The 17,451-nt window shown below is 52.8% G+C and overlaps 1 protein-coding gene across 2 annotated transcripts; it reads right to left on the bottom strand.

The window, feature by feature from the left end:
• Positions 1-1,198: 1,198 nt before the first annotated feature.
• On the bottom strand, positions 1,199-16,699 carry TGFB3 (transforming growth factor beta 3). 2 transcript variants are annotated; one of them, XM_052782775.1, is made up of 7 exons: positions 15,604-16,699; positions 9,805-9,968; positions 8,312-8,420; positions 6,630-6,737; positions 5,652-5,823; positions 4,924-5,077; positions 1,199-2,541 (listed from the first exon to the last, which is right to left on the bottom strand). In XM_052782775.1, exons 1-7 carry the CDS (start codon positions 16,316-16,318, stop codon positions 2,383-2,385), a joined length of 1,581 nt encoding a protein of 526 aa, XP_052638735.1. In that variant the 5' UTR covers positions 16,319-16,699; the 3' UTR covers positions 1,199-2,382. The 2 variants fall into 2 exon arrangements, with proteins under 2 accessions (XP_052638735.1, XP_052638734.1); XM_052782774.1 differs by having other exon boundaries at positions 8,291-8,420.
• Positions 16,700-17,451: the final 752 nt, after the last annotated feature.

Consider the following 17,451-nt stretch of genomic DNA (forward strand, 5'->3'; position numbering starts at 1 on the left):
GTTTCTCCCCCCCCCCCTTTACTAGCAAGGAAGCCCTTCAATTGGATGGGCAGTAGAGCCAGCCCAGGGCTCAGGAGGAACAATGACCAAAGAACAGATTGCAGTTTGTAAACCAAAACCTCCCCAGGGGCTGCTGCTAAAAGGAGATTAGAGAGAATTCCTACGCCAATTGGCATCTGGATTTCCCCCCACCCCCCCATTGCAGCCACTAAATTTCTGGCCTATCAGCATGGTAGTGTAGTCCTAACGCATTTATTTGCTCCCTCCTTGGGCAGGCTGGGGAGGGAAGCATGGGCATGGGGAGCTGTACAGGGCACAGTAATACAGTAGTGCTGCAGGACTGATCAAAGCTGCACCTTTCATCATCACATCGATGACAGGTCAAGGAGCCCCAGAGAGATTAAAGGGGTAAAGCTAAGCATTGGGGAGTGCCTCTACTGGAGCATGCGTGCCCCAGCTGAGATGTCACACAAGTTGGCAGGCTCCCTCCACTGACCCACCCTTGCTAACCTCTAGCCAGCTGGTGATGGTGCAGGAAGGATTGTTTACAGTTTATTAAGATGTTTGATTACATGTTGTGGCAGCCTCATGTGAGGTATATGGAAGCAGCCACTATTGTGAAGGGCTTGATGGAAGAGCTGAATTCTGAGCTGACCATGCCGAGCCCTGGCCACGAGCGATTAACCAGCTAGGTGTCATTTTACACTCAGTTGCTGGCGACCAGGAATTGGGAGGGGACGGGGAGGAACCTCTGTGGTCTCTAGAACATGACTTTAAGTAGTTGTGGTTTGGAGAGTCAGAGGGGCAGCCTCTGTGGCAGGCAAGCACTGGAGATTTTTACCATTGGAGTATTTATGGCTGAAAAAGCCCATACTTTTAAAAGAGTACATTGATTTCTTGCCTGGGCAACATCTGTGAGCTTTTTATGAGCATCTGCAATGTTCATGGTAAATCGGGAGAAGGGGTGTGTTACTTACCTGTGTGTACAAGTCTGTACTGGCAGACCATATATATTCAAATGGACATAAGACATTTGTCAGCTGTGGCAACTGCACTGCCCTAGTTATTTAAACAGCATTGTTGGAAGTGTTTTACATTTGAGGGGAGCTTTATATGAATCTATCAAAAGCAGATGCTGGAGGTGATGTACATGTCTGAAGGACTAGGGCAGGACAGGGCACATATACACCAGGCACGATTTGTGGGTACCAAGGAATTTCTATTCTGGGGCTCTCTGGCTGACCTAAATTCTGTCTGTTCTTTTGAAGAGACATTTTGGAAAGGGGAAAGATTTTAGACTGACTGAGTATGCCACAGCAGTTTAAAAACACCAAACATCTTACCCTCCAACAAACAACTTGCTTGTGAAAAAAAGAGCATCTCCCCCCCCAAATATTTATTTTTTACAATGTTTTTGAGATTACTATTTTTTAAGTCGTGGCAGGTGAGGCCTGGGCCACATTCAGATCGTCGTGCAGAACAGGTGCAGAACACCCCAAAGCACCTCACAAACCACAACAGACGAGAGGTCCTTGGAGTGTATCAGCTCATGAATGAATGGGCCCAATATTCAGGTACCCACAGGTATTGCTCCTGGCCTGACCCAGAAACCATCTCTCAGAAACTCCAGGAAGGGAAAAGAGCTGAATGGAGACATCAGTCCCTCTAAAAATGGACTCAGCACCCTCTTTCGTGTATTTGCCCACCCTCAGCAGGCCAGCTGGGAGCCTTGCAGTTTGTATTTAGAAACCAATAGCCAGGATCTGCCAACTGAACTTAACAGGTTTGGCAGACACAGAGTTTCAGCTGCAGGACTCCTGGATCACAGCTCTGAGGAACAAAAGTCTAAGTGTGTCTCTGAGCATTTCTTCTCTCAGCAGCTTCCCTTCTTGGTGCATTTTCTTTCTCTAAAGAAACTTTCAGGGTTTCCTCCTACAGGGGAAACCTTTAGTTCTTCAGGCCAGCGGGGAGGGCTGAGGTCCTAAGATAGCTAAAGCTAGAATAGAAAACATCTCCCCATTTGCATTCCCCCTTTCACCTGCTCTTTCTCATTCCCTTGCTTTCCCAGCCTAACCACCCAGCATTCAAATACACAGCAGTTCCTCCACCCTCTCTTCTTCTGCACCAACTGTCCAGCCATTTTGGAGAGTGTGGCCTTCGTGTCACTAAAGTAACTCCCAGAAGGAACATGACACTGCCAACAAGACCAAGAAATGTTCCAGAAGAGATCCCCAAGGGCTGCCAGACCCGAAGCCACAGGCTTTGGCACTCAGCCCTCAGCATGCATAGTCTCTGACCCCCAGTTCCTTTTGTGTTAGCCTGGGAGCAGGAGAGTGGGTGCTGACAGTTTCTCTCTTGGCTTTGGGTGGGCCAGGGTGCCTTTCAGCTGCACTTGCAGGATTTCACCACCATGTTGGAGAGCTGCTCCACTTTGGGGGTCCTCCCAACATAGTACAAGATAGTGAGCGGCTCCAGGTCCTGGGGGACACAGCAGGGCGAAGCGGATGCCTCAGGATTCAGCGTGTTGTATAAGCCCAGCACCTGCAGAAACAAAGTAAATGTGGTGACAAAGTCAGGAATACATTGAGTATGTTTAAGTTGGTTGAGGACAGGAAGGGACTGCAAAGCCAACAGCTCTCTAGGTGTTTGGACTATGCTCATCAGAGAGTATTTCCCTGAGGCGAGTAATACCTCCCTGTCACTTCCTGATCACGGCCTGCTTCTAAAGGGTCTCACCTGACTCTTAAGACTTTTTTTTTTTTTGTAATTTTAGTAGCCTTGCTCTGTGGCTGATGCCTAAGGGTTGAAGGAGTGCAAGTAGTTCTCTCCTTTCATCTCTAATTTAGTATGGTGGTGGATAGTGTCACAATTTTTGCTTTTAACAAGACTGGGTGTAACCAGTCTGGGGCCATGTTGTCTTGAGTTCCATTAAAGAAACCAGAAGACAGAACATCAGTGCTGCTTATTTCAACCAACATCTCTAGATAGCACTGGATGGACGCCAATCCTCTCGAGTATCCACAATTCCCTCCCAGCTTTGAACTGTCTCATGCTTTCTCCCTCTACTCCATCCTCCAAGTCATTACACTATAATGCTGGAGCCAGGAGAGTGTCCTGTGGGACCCCACTGGATTCCTCCTCCCAGCTGGCCCCAGCCCACAGATGACTGTACACTTAGCCATGTAACCGCTACAGAACAGTTGCCATGTTTCTTGCCAGAGGTGGCCGCTTCTCAGCAGTAAGCAACTTCTTGAGTTGTGGGGCCAAAACATGATCTCACCTGCACTACTGTGGTCTTATTATTGCTCATCTGGTATAAATGACAGGGTCTGGCACATTGTCTTTTAACTACTTTACAGTCTTTGGGGATGAGAGGTGCTAAGGAGACACCCTGATCTATCATCTGGATCCATGTAATCACAGTTGCTCTGGTAGAAGCTCTCTGGGATACTGGCAAAGCATCCCTGGCTGTACCACAGGGGTACCACATGCTCTGGGGCTGCTCTACTCAGAGACAGTAGGTTAAACAGACGGGCGAGAAATCTTTTCACCATGTTTTTCCTAGGTGGTGCTGGCAAGCTGTCAGCAGCTATACTGTTCTAAAGGCTTCTTGGATCACTCAGCTGACCGTTTCCTTTCTTGCTCAAGAAAGGAACATTAGGAACCATTCTAAAATCTCCTTTCTCTCACACTGGTTCAGTTCAGTTATCTACTAGAGAGCTTCTCAGGACAACCAGATGGTAAAGCTACATGCCCATTACCCTTTCAAAGCTGTTCATTCCCTTGCTTTGTCTCGTGCTTAATGCCCAGCATCTGTTCACTCCTTCATTCCCATAGATCTACTGTTCCCACTGATATTAGCCCTTGAGCTTCAGCAAGCCTTGCTGCTGTGCAGACTCTCAAGCCATCAAGAAAATGTTAGCATCTTTTCTGCAATATCATCCTTACCTAGTTATCTATTCTTCAGCCGAATCTGCTTTTTCCAGTAACTTTTTCAGTGAAACCTGAAGCTAAGTTGCTAGTGAGCTGTTGCATTGTCTGAATTGCTGCCTTTTCTCTTCTGCGGACAGAAGCACAGGATTTTCCTCTGGCTTTTCTTGCTTCAGCAATGGACTGCCTGCTTCTTAGTCTGTCTTCTCCCCTTGGTACTTCTCCTGTACCTGTGCTTTTCTATTGCTTTTATTTTCTTCCACTCTAGACAGTAGCCAGGCTCAGGTGGTACTCTTCCCAAAGACTGCCTAGTGTACTTGTTAAACAGAGGTTATGCATAAGTTACCTAAAGACATTTGCTTTCTGCCAGTTTTTACTCATGAATCTCACGGCCTAGTAGGTTCCTCCCTGCCACAGGTCAGGTGGGACTTATACAGCTGGGAAGGATGCCTGTGCAGAAAGGAGCGCTTACTGTATGGCTGTGTTCACTTCTGGACATGGACACAGATTTCCCTTCACTTTTGGCCTACAGCTGCCCCTGTGGTAGCAGATGGCAGCTGCGTGCCATGGCACAACAGTTTTGCATGACAACCTGGCACAGAACGTAGAAAAATCCTCTGTCCAGTACAAACTGCAGGAGAAATTTAGGCAAAAGATAATTACCAGAGTTGATGTTTGATGTGAACAATTCGGTTAATACTCTGGCCATTACCAAGTAAGTACCCTAAAACCATCAGTCCTGCTGTTTCACATCTTATCCAAGAGACAGCAGCATCCTCCTCAACATTTGGCTGGAAGCAGTATTGACTCCAAAGGAAGAACATTTTCCCTGCTGAATCACCTAGACTCTTTTCTGCAGTTTACTTGGACGGTTTTTTACAAGTATTGATCTGAACTGCTTTTGCTGCTTTGACGAGACCAGATATGATCAGACTTAGGGAGGAAGGGGGAGTCATAGCCACAAGCCCTGACAGGATAATATAATGGATATACCGTGCTGTGAGTGGTGTCTGCGCTGCGGAGGTACGGACAAGGGCCTGAACAAAAGTTAGCAAAGTAGCCCTTAGGCTCATGGACCCATTTCCAGCCAAGGTCCTGTCGGAAGTCAATGTACAGAGGACGCACGCAGCAGTTCTCCTCCAGGTTCCTGAAATACAGTATCAAAACACAGTGAATCTAAAGAGGGGCCTTATATACGATTGCATGATGCAGCTTCCTGAGCAGAAGGACTAGTTCCAGCAGTGCCCAGTGGGACGTGGTGTTTGCTTGCGCCAAGTGCAGAGGAGCGGCACAGGCGAGCAGTGGCCGGCAGCTCAGCAGCCTGGCACTGCTTGTGCCTGCCGGCAGGCGGCTTACCCACTGGCCCAGGGAGGCAGCACCCCGCTTGCCCACAGCAGCACCCGGCTGCTCTCCGGTACCTGGAGCTAGCAGGGGGCTGCCGCAGGTCCCTGCCCAGGCTATGCTCAGGAAGCCACCTGCAAGTATCCCTCTAGCCAGCAGCTCAGCCAGAAGCACATAGTGACTCCGCTGAGCTGGCCGGCGTCCACTTCTTGGACACCACAAGGAGCAGCTGGCTGAGCTGTGCTCCTCATGTGGCCCCCTGTGGCACCATGGTGACCCACAACCCCCTTGGAGGGCTCTGCCTTTCCTGGTGGCATGGAGACTCGCCAGGCTTGCCCACCTTGGGCATGGGACCTGGTCATTCCAGGCAGGATTCTCACCGGAAACAGTAGTTGGTATCCAGGGCCCGCTTCTTTCTCTGGCCTCCCAACGCTGGACTCTCCAGCCGATGTGGGGGTAACATCATCAAGATGAGGTGGGGATTATGCAAGTCTTTCTGCTTCTTCAGGCGCCCCAAGTCCCCACGGCCATAGTCATCCTCACTGTCAATGCCTTCAGAGAAAAACAGGATCCACAAAGAAGAAATCAGTGCGGAAATGGAGGATGCAACAAGACTTTTCAGTGCATTTAACACCCTCATGCCTGCCCTTGAACCAGGGTGAAAGGGATTCAGGCACCACATCCACTTATTCTGGGACTTCTTCCCTCCCTTTACTCCTGGTGAATCTGACTGCTGCAGGCCTGAAATAGAGGCTTACGGGCCACCTGTTTTACCATTTGCAAACTGCTGGTGGGGCCATTAATCCATCCCACTCAATCCTGGCTTTGGTCCCAGGACAGGCAGGAAGATGAATGGTTTAAAGAACATGTCAGATCATTGGCACTCTGTAGAACAGCCTCAGAAATGGAGCCTGTGGGGGCCAGTGGCTGCAGCCCAGGGCTGCAAGCCAGGAGGTTCCTAGTTCTTAGGCCAGCCAAGCCACTGACTCTCTGGGCCACCTCACACAGGATGCCTGACTTCCTTGTGTTTCAGTCACCCTAACTGGAAAGCAGAGCCTCTGTGGAAATCTGAGAAGGCATCAAGCTGAACTTGAGACACACACTGAAATACAAAATTATTCCTTTCTGCAGACACTCGTGCAAACCCACCCAGCCTGCACTTAATTCCTTCCATTTCTAACCTATGTACAAAGCGGATATACCCATATAATCAACATGCAAACCCAGATGTGTATGCTTTAAGACAAATGTTACGCAATGTAAAATGGTCAAATATGCAAAGCAAGACCTCATTTTTTCTTTAGATACTCCAGGCTTTCCCTTCCCCAACAGCCTCCCCTAACCCAGCTCTTTATCACCTTTGAACTTGATCTCCAAGACCTCGTGCAAATTCTCCAAGATGTCCCCGTTGGGCTGAAAAGTATGGCAAGGACAGTGTATGCTAATTTCCAGGCCAAGGTTGGACTCTGCAAAGAAGATGACTCTGTGAGAAACAGTCTTCCTCAGCTGGAACAGCTCCTGGCGCAGGGAAGTTTCACTGAGGACAGGTACTGTGGTAACTCCTAGACTGTGGGTCAGTCTCAACGTCAGGGATGCTATCAATCAGAGTTGGGAACAGAAGCTGCCTTGGAAAGGAGAACGTGGCTTCACCTGTGCCAAAAGCCTTGCTCTTGCTAAAGGAAGCTTCCTGGTCAGGTGAGAAGGGTGTTCCTGGTTACATTTTTTAGCCTATTCAGCATCCAAGAGCATTTGTGAGCTTCAAGGAGCTCCACTGGAAAACAAGTATTTTGAAGAGCTGGCTTGCGGTGTCTGTGTTAAATCAGTTTTGCCATCCTCAGTACCTATCTACTATCTGGCTTCTGGTTAGTGTCTGAAGGACAGATCTGAAAATGAGTGAATTGGATAAGGACAAGTAATTTCACTGGAAGCATTTTTCTCAGCAGCTGCAACCTCCTGTTTTGTTGAACTGCTAGCGGTCTAAGTCACACAGACTTTCCAGAGGCAAATCTATTTTCATAATAACTTCCTGGACCAGTCATGCTGTGTGGGCCTGACTGAGGGAACTAAGACTCTTATGAAAGCTCCTTTTTAATGTTGTGTGATGAATTAAAACATCTGGCTCCCTGGGGCATTGACAAGGTGCCTAGCACCTTTTTTCCTAAGCACTGTATACTCTGTGATGTCTTGTCAGCTAGTGTGCCTGCCCAGAGCTCACTCCAGTTCCAGTCCTGAACTCCAGCCATCAGGACACAACTTAAATTGCTTGAAAAAGGAGGAGCCTACAAGCTCACAGCTTACCCTTCCAGGGAGTGGCTGCTTGCCAATACCTGCATTCCAGTTTTCAGTGGCACCTAGCTTCTATCTGTGAGGCCAATCCAGCTCTGAGTCACAGTGCCTATGCTCCAGCTGTGAATGGGGTCAGTGTTCTTGCTGGGAGCTGCCCCATAACTATCTGTTGGGCTGCCCAGTGGCAGCAGAGGTATGTTCTCTGCAGTGCTAAAACCTCCATCTGTCTAGGTGTGTCAGCCTCTGGTATTTCCTCACCTTTATACCTGCCAAGCTGTAAACAGCTAAAGAAACCAGGATCCTTGCTGGTTTTTTTTCCCTACTAGATTTGCTCTAGTCCCCAGGAAAATTAAACCAGAGCAATCCTAATTTTCTATGTATTAGAGATTATAGTTTAAACAAGCGGAGGAGTCCCCTCTGGGCTTAGAATCGAAGAAGCTAAAGAAGTTCCAGCATCTCTCAGTGAAAACAATTTCCTCCTCCAGAGGACGAATCCTCATTCTGACTCAGCCCACAGAGCTACACAGCAGGGACTCCAGGACAGAGCTAAGAATCTAGCAAACGTCATGCACTGAGGTAGCTCTCTGGGGTAAGGCTTGTTCTCAGACTGAAAGAAGCTGTCCTCTATGTGAGCCAAGCTCCTGGAAAAAAGGGGAGCAGAGAGATACTCCTGTCAACATTGTTCCACATTTCTATGGGGATGCCTTGACACCCAGTCCAGCTAAGACCCTACCTCTGTGCAGAAGCCACTCACGCACAGTCTCGGTGACATCGAAGGACAGCCACTCAGGGGAGCCCCGTGTCTGCACATTCCTGCCACTGAGGTAGCGCTGCTTTGCTATGTGCTCATCCGGCCGAAGGATCTGTGTCAGAAGGAGTGGTAGAGAGAATCAGCCAGTGCCACGCGTAAGGAAGGGATAGCCTTGGGTCTTTCTTCTTCCACAGCTTGCTAAAACTAATTGAGAAGGTTGGTCCCAGCAAGTGAGACATCAGAAATACACTGGCATAGGTGAGAAAGACATGCTTCACAACCAACCTGAACTCCAGAGATACACACAATGCTTATTTCTGTGTCCTAAGCAGCCCAGCTCTCTCAACTCATCCTTGTTTTGGGGCACATATCCCGAGGCAGAGGCACACAGCAATTGATCTAATGGGTGGTTTTGTTTCTGTATACACCTGTGGGATGTGGGTCTGGATTTCAGAGTAGAACCAGCAGTGGGCAATAGACCATCTTGCCACAGGTCCCTTGCTGAGCAAGCCTATTGAGTCCTACACTGTGGCATTTTCATGTGTCCTACACTCTTCAACTTCTATCAAAACACACCAGGGCTCATCAGGTTTGGAGACCTCTCCCCCTGCTCTGACATCTCTTCCCGCTTCCAGACAAACAGCCACAGGCTGTGCAAGGTGTTCCTTCCTGCAGGACCCCAGGTTCACTCCACAGAGCACTGAACCTACGGAGAAGCTCTGGGATTGCCTCCTTGTCAGTTGTGTCACCTGGTGGAGAGGCGCTCTGACCTTTGAAGCTGAATTCCAGGAAGTTCTCAAGAGCTACCAGCCACAGGGCAATTTTAGCTGCACTCACTGCAAAGTGGACAGACACCAGCCTGTAAGAACGTCCCGCCTGGATGCCAAACTTTACCCTTAGCTGGGTGGTCCAGCCCAGCCTGAGACCACTTCCAAACCTCAACCAGACCTTATTCTGCCAGGTGAGTCCAGGGGTTCAAACCAAACTCCAGATAAGTACCTGAATTAACGGTGCCATGAATTGTGCCCCTGAGGAGCTGCTGCTGAAGGGAACATTGAAAGCAAGCATTATTTTTCCAGTATCGGTGACAAGACAGAGAGCTCCACCCGTTGGATTAGCACCAACTGTACTGCAACAGTCAAAGCAACAAAACTGCCAAGGGACCTAGGCATGCAGATGTGATAGAAGGGTCAGGGCTGCTCCACTGGTGAGGGGCTCCCCTTCCAACCCCCTTCTCAGTGCAGCAAAGAGCTGCAGTGGGCACTGTGCCAGGGTGCCCAGAGCAGCCAGGCAATGTGAGTGGGGAAAGGACAGCACCACACTATAAAAGGAAAGAAAGGTGACAGTATCACTACATATGCTGGAAGAAGCCTGGTGTACAGCATGGGATTTCTTCTCTCTCTCTTCGGTGGCCATGCCTATATCAATTGAGGCAACCATTAAGGAGCCAAGCTATTCTGGGCTCAGGCACAGGAGAAGGTGAGAAGAATACTCACCTGGAAGAGCTCAATGCGCTGCTCGCTGCGTTTGGAGCTCGGGTTGGGCACGCGCAGCACCCGAAACTCGGCCCGGAACAAGTTGGTGCTGTTCTTCTCTGCCGAGGACACATTAAAGCGGAATACGTTGGAGGTGACACCTTTTGGACAAATGCCCAACTCATCTAGGAGAAAGAAAGATGGAAAGAATAAGAACCACAGGTCAGAGGGGTGGGATCTCAAATAAATATTGAGAAAGAGCTTTCCAACAGAAGCCTGTCATTCAAACATCTTGCCACCTGTGAAGCACGGCTATCTAGCTAAAGATAACACAGGATGAATTCATCCAAATTTGGTCTACATTGCAACATTTTGCAAAATCTTCCCACGACTGCCACCATTGTTTCAGTGCTACAAGCCAGAGAATAAGTAGAGATCAACCACAATATTTTTAATATTATCTCTTCTAACCCTGCTCATCAAGTGTGTTGCTAATGCTCATGAGTCTGCTGCATCCAAAGTGACAACCCCAGCCACGGCAATGGGGCAACCTCATTTGCAGCTAGTGGGCCCCATTCCCAAGAGCAATGATAGCGTGACTCTGCTCATGCTGGAGACATGAAGCCACATAGGAGGTGATCCCATTGCCGCTGAATCTTAGTTTTACAAACCTTGACATTGTATCCTAGAATGAAATCCAGCCAAGTGTCCACCAAGCATGAGGTGTGGAAGACTTTTTGGGGCAGTGACTATTCAGTGTGTACTGAAAGAACTGGGTTTTAAGATCAGTTCTCATTCATGACCTGGAGAAGGAATTCATGAATAGTAATTAGATACACAGTTCCTCAAGGACAGAGTAATAGTGCCGAGAGGCCTGCAGAGATCAGACACATGGGCAGGAAATAACACAGCAATTCTCTGCCTCGTTGTGTGCCTACTGAACAGAAAAATCCATTTCACAGATGCCCCAAAAGAGAACAGGTAAAAGCTATGAGGTCCAAAACAAACATCCTCAAGAGAAAACAAGCCTCTCTTCATTGGGACCATTTTGGTCCCATGGAAAAGTTTGTCATTGCTGTTGTTCCTCTCTTATTGACCTTTTTGTTAGCTTTCAAAGCTCTAGCATCATTAGGGCTTGCTGCAGACAAGACACAGCAGCTCCTGCTCTATGCCCGCATGCAGGTTTGTTTGCAGCCCCACAGAGCCTCTCATATGATCTCTGACTGTTGTCCAATGCAACACGGGGCTCATGTCAGCTGATATTTAAGTTGTTTTTAAACAAAAAAAAGAAACAGAAAGAAAAACTGTCCCCTGTTCCAAGCCACAGTTCCAGCCTGTGACAAATAGGGTAGAAGCCCTAGTTGAAGCAACCTTCAAGCTAGATTCCTGGAGTCGGCCCCTCTCTTCACACCACCACCACCATCTCCCCAGGGAAACAGCTTCTGAAGACGGGCTAGTGTGAAACAGTGCCTGAGTGCAGAGGTTCACCTCCCATGCCAAATTCTGCTTTGAGCAACACTGATGGACATCCAGAGTCATCTCCATGGAGATGTGCTACACTCAGATTCAGCAAGCAGGAGCCTGCCAGTTTACAAGGATGCGTTCTTAGGGTGCTGAAGTTTTACTCAATAAGCTGATGACCAGATGCTCACATTGGGCTTTAATTGGAGGGGTTTTTGTCATTTGTACTACTGGATGGAACAGCTTTCCCATACAGGAAAATCTCTGGCTGCTATTGAAGAGATGGATGTTTGGTAATCCCAGGAGACCAGACCCCATTGCAGCCTTGAGCTGGTATGCTCAGCCCAACAACCCCGCAGTGCAAAGAGTACACCAGGCCACATCAGGACACCCACTATGGGGACTCCACCACTGTGACCAGTTCCAGGTTTTATGCCACAGAAAAGCACAGCAGAAAACCTAAGCTCTGATCACATTGAATGCCCAAAGGCATCTTCCTAGCTGAAGTCGAACACTGATAACTGTTCTGCGTCCTAGACCTAGGCAGATACTGTGTTTTATAACCCCCTTAAGCTGTTTTGCACTCCTAGCCCTATTAATAGTGCTGTTAACAGCCTGCCCTTCCATTTCAGACCTGACTGTCTGTCCATGAGGGGTGTCCCAGTAATCATTGGAAATGCCTTTCTAGAGCAGACCAGTGGTCAGTCTAGCCCAGCATCTGTTTCCAAGAGTACTGCTTTATCTGATGCTCTATTTAGAGACTGCAGATCTGGTCCTACAGCACAGTGCAGATGACAGACAAAATTTATTGTTTATCATCTCCTTAAGATTTTTGGCTAAGTTAGGCAGCCATGCTGGTAAGAGATTACTGTATCTACTGTATTTTGCCTGCTGTCCCCACATTGCTTTCTACCTACTTACTTCACCAGCAAGGTGCTGGTGCCTTGGGAGACCTTCCTAGTGGAAATAGTAACAGCTATCTTCCCTTCCCTAAGAAGAAGTTTCATGTTCCCTTCGTAGCCTGGGAACAAGCCCTCTGTGATGGGGAGATGGAGCTGCGTTCTGTTTCACTCTCAACGCTGTGAGGTTGGAGTCTGCTTCTCATAGCAGGGTGTCCAGGATACAGGTCTCACTCCCAGAGAGCTGACTGCTTTGGGGCAAAGTACTTTTTGCAAGAGCTCACAGGCAAAGGAGGCGAGGTGATTTTTTTCAGGTAACTTGGTCCAGGCCCAGCTCAGGTGTGTTAATCACACTGGAATCCAGACGTGTCCACCTACCAGCACGAAACAAAGTCTGGAGGCAATATTCCTGCAAGCTCTTCCAGTCCACAACACTCAGTGGCTGTACAAACCTGGAGACAGGGAATCTGTGACACCCTGTGCACCCGTGCCAGGCTATGTCTGACACGACAGGATGTATCCGCATGATTGGACCCTGCTATTACTGTGGAGCCCTGAGCTGTTGACTGCACAATGAGACCAGTAGCCTCTTAGCATGGACAATGTGATACAAGGAACAGGTTCTTCTGGGAGCTTCCCTCTTCCTACCACTGCTTTCAGCAAGATGCAGGTTCTCCATGTGCTGCTGATACTACACAGCTGCTGTTTCTGGCAAGCCCCAAGGAGGCTGATGGCTTTGCGGTTAGAGTTTGATGTCAAGGAAGGGCAGGCTGTCTGTGAGCAGGTATTGCCTCACTCCGTATTATACCACTGATACTTCAACGTGTTTCATGCCAAAGCTGCATAACTTTGGAGAAAAAACTGATCCTTCTGGAACTCTGCAGGCAGCAGGTTTGGAGGGAAGAGATGCTTGGCTCCAACGACTCACAGCTTTAATTGTCTTGTCTCTCAAGCTGGCTTGGAAAATGGCATCTATTTTTCCTCAGGAAGGTAAGCAAAGCCATTTGCAGGACCATTGCAGATGCCCTCTGAGCTTGAATCTAACCCAGTCCATGCTTAAGGGGGTCTGAACCCCTGTGAATTTTAAGAGATCCCTGAAGTGAATGGCTGGTCAAAAGCAAGTTGTTGTCTGAACGAAAGTCCCTTATAATTTAGGCAATGTGCCTGAGAGGCACAACAGAAAGACCATTCCCCGAGTCACCAAACAGCTCAGAGTAGGGATGGGGAACCTGGTCCTGAATATCCTTCCTTCCTAGAAGGATGGGGCTCTCTCCACTGCTATTTTTGCTCCTCAGCTCTCCTCACTTTTGGGCCTTAAGTCTTTGAGAAGGATGAGTTCTCTGAGTCAACTGAGCTGCTTGACTAATAGTTTGGAGCTAGAACAGTTTGTGTGCATGTGAGTGTGTGTGTGCACACATTTCAGACTTCTATCATCCTCGCAGTTCCCTCAATGGAGCGGTCCTCCCCTTCCCCCCCAGAGGAGACTGGCTTTGGCTCAGAGCATGCTCTGAGATCACCACCTGGCACAGTGACAGAGTCATGGGAAAGTTGAACATCAGCCACTTCTGAAGACATGGGGCCAAATTCAGCCATGGTGTAAGCGATGAAACTCCCCCAGGTTTCAAAAGGAGTACGTCTCTTGACACCACAGCCTGTCTGGAGCTAGTCTCTCCCAGTGTGACCCAATTCCAAAGTTCTCTCTTTCTCTGGGTGGTGGCATCTACGCTGCCCACTCCCAGGAATTCAATCTCAGCACTACTTGGTCTTTTGAACCTGCTGCTCAGCACCTTGCCCCAGTGTCCTACAGCAGGGACATGAGATGGCTTCATTCATTTCCATAGGAATTTTCCCCAACCCACAGTCCCTCCTCACTGCTCCTTCTCGTGCACCACAAGTCTTCATTCCTCTTTCCCCTCTACTTTATCCAAATCCACTCCTCCGACTTCATTTCCCCCTGTTGTGCTTTCCCAGTTTCCTTCCCCAAAACACCATGGTTCATCATGTGGCTGTACTATTTTGCACAGACACTTGGTTTCCCCATATATTTTTAGAATTTCACAAACAACACTTCAGTAGGTCAAAAATGGTGAAATACGGGTAAGCTGCTATATATCCTGTGCACTTTCTGTTTCTTGAGTCTTGGTGTCTCCTCGGCTAAGAGCTAATCATATAACCATATGGAGTGCAGTCTGCTAGAGATTAAGTGAAATTTGTTGCATTACCACACTGTAGCTCTTATTCCAGCTCATCATATGTCAAGATTAACATAAACCTGGCAGAGTAACTGCATTCTGAGGCTGCCTGCACCAAGTCACAGCTCCTCCCCAGAACTGCAGGCATTCAAATCGTGTCCCCAAGACTGCACTACATCACAGGAGGACACCCTGGATGACGGTATGACTGCATGCCCACCAATATCTTGGAATCCTAAGCACAGACTGAAATGACTGCTTGTGCCTACATGTGCTCAGCATCTGCAATCTGTCTCTGTCTTTGCATCTGCATCTGCTCAGCTTCTGCACCTGAATCTGTTTAGTGTCCGCATCTGGGCCTGCTCATCATCTGCTCCGCACCTGCTCAACATCTGTCACGTTTCCTCGATGCCTATGTTCCCTTGGGGGTCCCCTTCGCATCCCTGTCTGCTTTGCACCTGCTCAGCGTCCCCGTTATCTTCTACTCGCTCTCCGAACCCTCACGCTGCCGGAGTAACACCCTCGACAGTGTCCTCAGGCAGCAGTCTCGTCAGCGCGTGCCTCCCCACCTTCTCGACAGCCAGCGCGGGTGCTGCACAGCCCTAACAGGTTGCCCGTATCTCTGCGGCAGGCGCTGGAGCTTCAGCAGAGACGAGCCCATCTACCCGCTCGTCACCCGAACACGAGACCTGCACCTTCTCCTAGCCCAGTTGCGCAGCATTCACCCCAAGACCCAAGCTGCCTCCTCTCCTGCTGCCTTCCCACCCTCACGTCTTCCCCCCCTCTCCTCCCCTGCCCGCCTTCCCCCAGATGTCAGGGCTCTAGACGCGGGCTTGGTTCGCCGCTCCCGGCTGGGGCCTGGGCCGATGCTGCTCCCGGGCCCCGCAACCCGCCGCCGCCGCTGCCAGCGCCCACCTCCTCCACCTGCGGCGGGGCCGCTCGCCGCCAAGCCCCGCGCCGTCCTGTCGGTGCTCCGAGCGCCCCCCGCCCCGTGGCTCCCCCCTCCCCGGCCCGGCCCCGGGACAGCGGCGTGCGCCCCCCGCCCCCGCTCGCCTGCGCAGGCAGGCGGAGACGCGCTCCCCCCCCCCCTCGCCGTCGCGGCCCCCTCCCGCCTCCGCGCTCCCGCCCCGCCGGGAAAGCGGCCCCTCCCGCGGGGGCCCGGCGCCCCTCGGCCCCGGCCGGCCGCCCCTCCTCCGCGCCCGGGGTCCCGGGCAGCCTGCCCCGCGGGCGCGGCACCCCGGCCGGCACGGGGGGACCCCAGCACTTACTGTGCTCGGGGAGGCCCTGGATCATGTCAAATTTATGGATCTCTTTGGCATAGTATTCGGACTCGGTGTTGTCCTGAGAGCAGCTCTCCTCCTTCTCCTCCTCCATCTCCTCCAGCAGCTCCCGGGTGCTGTTATAGAGGGCCAGGATCTGGTAGGGCACATGGGCCGGCCCCACGGTCTCGGGGGGGCTGGTCAGCCGCAGCTTGCTCAGGATCTGCCCCCGGATGGCTTCCACCCTCTTCTTCTTGATGTGGTCCAGGTCCAAGGTGGTGCAGGAGGACAGCGAGAGGCTCACGGTGGCGAAGCTCAGCAGGGAGAGCAGCACCAGAGCCCTTTGCACGTACATCTTCATGTGCGAGGGGGCGGCGGCGGGGGCCCCCGGGAGAGACCCCCGGGCGGCGGCGAGCGGGCGCGGGGGACCGGGCGGTGTGCTGGCGGCAGCCTCCCCAGATCCCGCAGGCTGAGGCTTGGCGAGGAGGTGCATGAACTCACTGCGCCGTGCGCGACTCAGGACTTCCAGGAAGAGCTGGCAGCGCTCCGCAAGGAGAAGCTGCGGGCGCCGTGCCTCGCCGCGCCGGGCTCCTTCCCCATGCGCCGCCCCGCGTCCCGCGGAGCCGGGGGCGCCCCGCCGCGCCGCGCCGCCGCACGTGTCAGCGGCCCGCGCCGCCCCGCCGCCGCGGGGGGAGCGCGGCGCCCGCCCCTCTCGCTGCACCATTCATGCCCCCGCCGGGCCCCGCGCCCTACATCGCCCGGCGCCCGACCCCCCGGCGGCCGGGAGCGCGGCACCGCGGCGCTCCCCGCCCCGCCGGGAGCAGCGCCGCCGGGCCGCCCGCTGTCCCCCGCGGGCTCCGCTGTCCCCCGCGCCCCGGCCGCGCACCGCACCGACCGGCCCGCCCGGCGCCGCACCGCACCGCACCGCGCTGCGCCGCCCCTCCCGCGCACACTGCCTCTCCCTCGGCCTCGCCGCTGAAATTTTATACCTCCCTCCCATGACGTCCCCGGGACGGGGCTCGGGCGGGGGAGGGAGCTCCAAGCCCGGCCTTCGCCCGCAGCACCGCGCTAATGGCTTCAGCAGCCGCGCAGCCACCGCCGCCCGCCCGCCCTCCACCGCCGCGCCCCCCCCCCCCCGCCGGGCCCCGCCGCCGCCCCCCGCGCGGCCGGCGGCGCCGGGCCCCTCGCGGCCTGGGGCCGGGCCCCTCCGCGGCGGGGCGGCCCCGCGCGCCCTCCGACGTGGCCGCCGCACCGCCGCCGCGGCGGCGCGCGGGCGCCCCCTGCTGGCGCCGCCCGGGCAGCGGCGGGCGCGCGGCGGCGGCGGCTGCCGGGCCCTTCGCGGTGGTCCGCTGCGCGCTGGCGGGCGGCGCGGGGAGGCCCCTCCCGTTTCCAGCTGCGAAATCGCATTAAAAGTGGCTAAAAATACCCCGAATACTTTCCTGATGTGGTTTCTTTCCGAGGGAGGGAGGGAGGGGCCGGGCGGCCGGCGAGGGCCGGGCGCTGCGCGGCGGGCGAGGGGCTGCAGCCGCCCGGGCTGGCAGCGGGGCCCGGGCTGGCGGGCCCTGCGAGGCCCCGGGGGCCGAGGGAAGGTAGCGGGCAGGCAGGGTGAAGCCCTGCGGCCCTGAGGGCAGGTGGCCACTGGAGCGCAGAGGAGTCCCCCGCCACGGCAGCCCTCGCTGAGGGAAGGGGCTGCTTTGGGCACCCGCTGCCTTTGAGGGGGGCCAGGGCCACAAACGGGAGACGAAACACCGGCCCCGGTTGAGGTTCGGCTCCGTGACCTGGGCCTGTGCGGGCTCCTCTCCTGGGGCAGGCCCTGACCGTGGCCACCCGCCACAACAGACTCCCTCCGCCCTGCCC

The sequence above is a fragment of the Harpia harpyja genome, chromosome 3, assembly GCF_026419915.1.
Source record: "Harpia harpyja isolate bHarHar1 chromosome 3, bHarHar1 primary haplotype, whole genome shotgun sequence".
In the NCBI taxonomy this organism is placed as follows: domain Eukaryota; kingdom Metazoa; phylum Chordata; class Aves; order Accipitriformes; family Accipitridae; genus Harpia; species Harpia harpyja.

Bases quoted from the DNA above. Each gene is read 5' to 3' on its own strand.
- TGFB3 (XM_052782774.1), bottom strand. From the start codon at position 16,318: ATGGTGCAGCGAGAGGGGCGGGCGCCGCGCTCCCCCCGCGGCGGCGGG. The intron at 6,738-8,290 runs GTAGGGTCTTAG...TCTTCTTTGCAG, and splicing joins TGAGTGGCTTCTGCACAGAG to AGTCCAACCTTGGCCTGGAA. The intron at 5,078-5,651 runs GTGAGAATCCTG...ACTGTATTTCAG, and splicing joins GATACCAACTACTGTTTCCG to GAACCTGGAGGAGAACTGCT.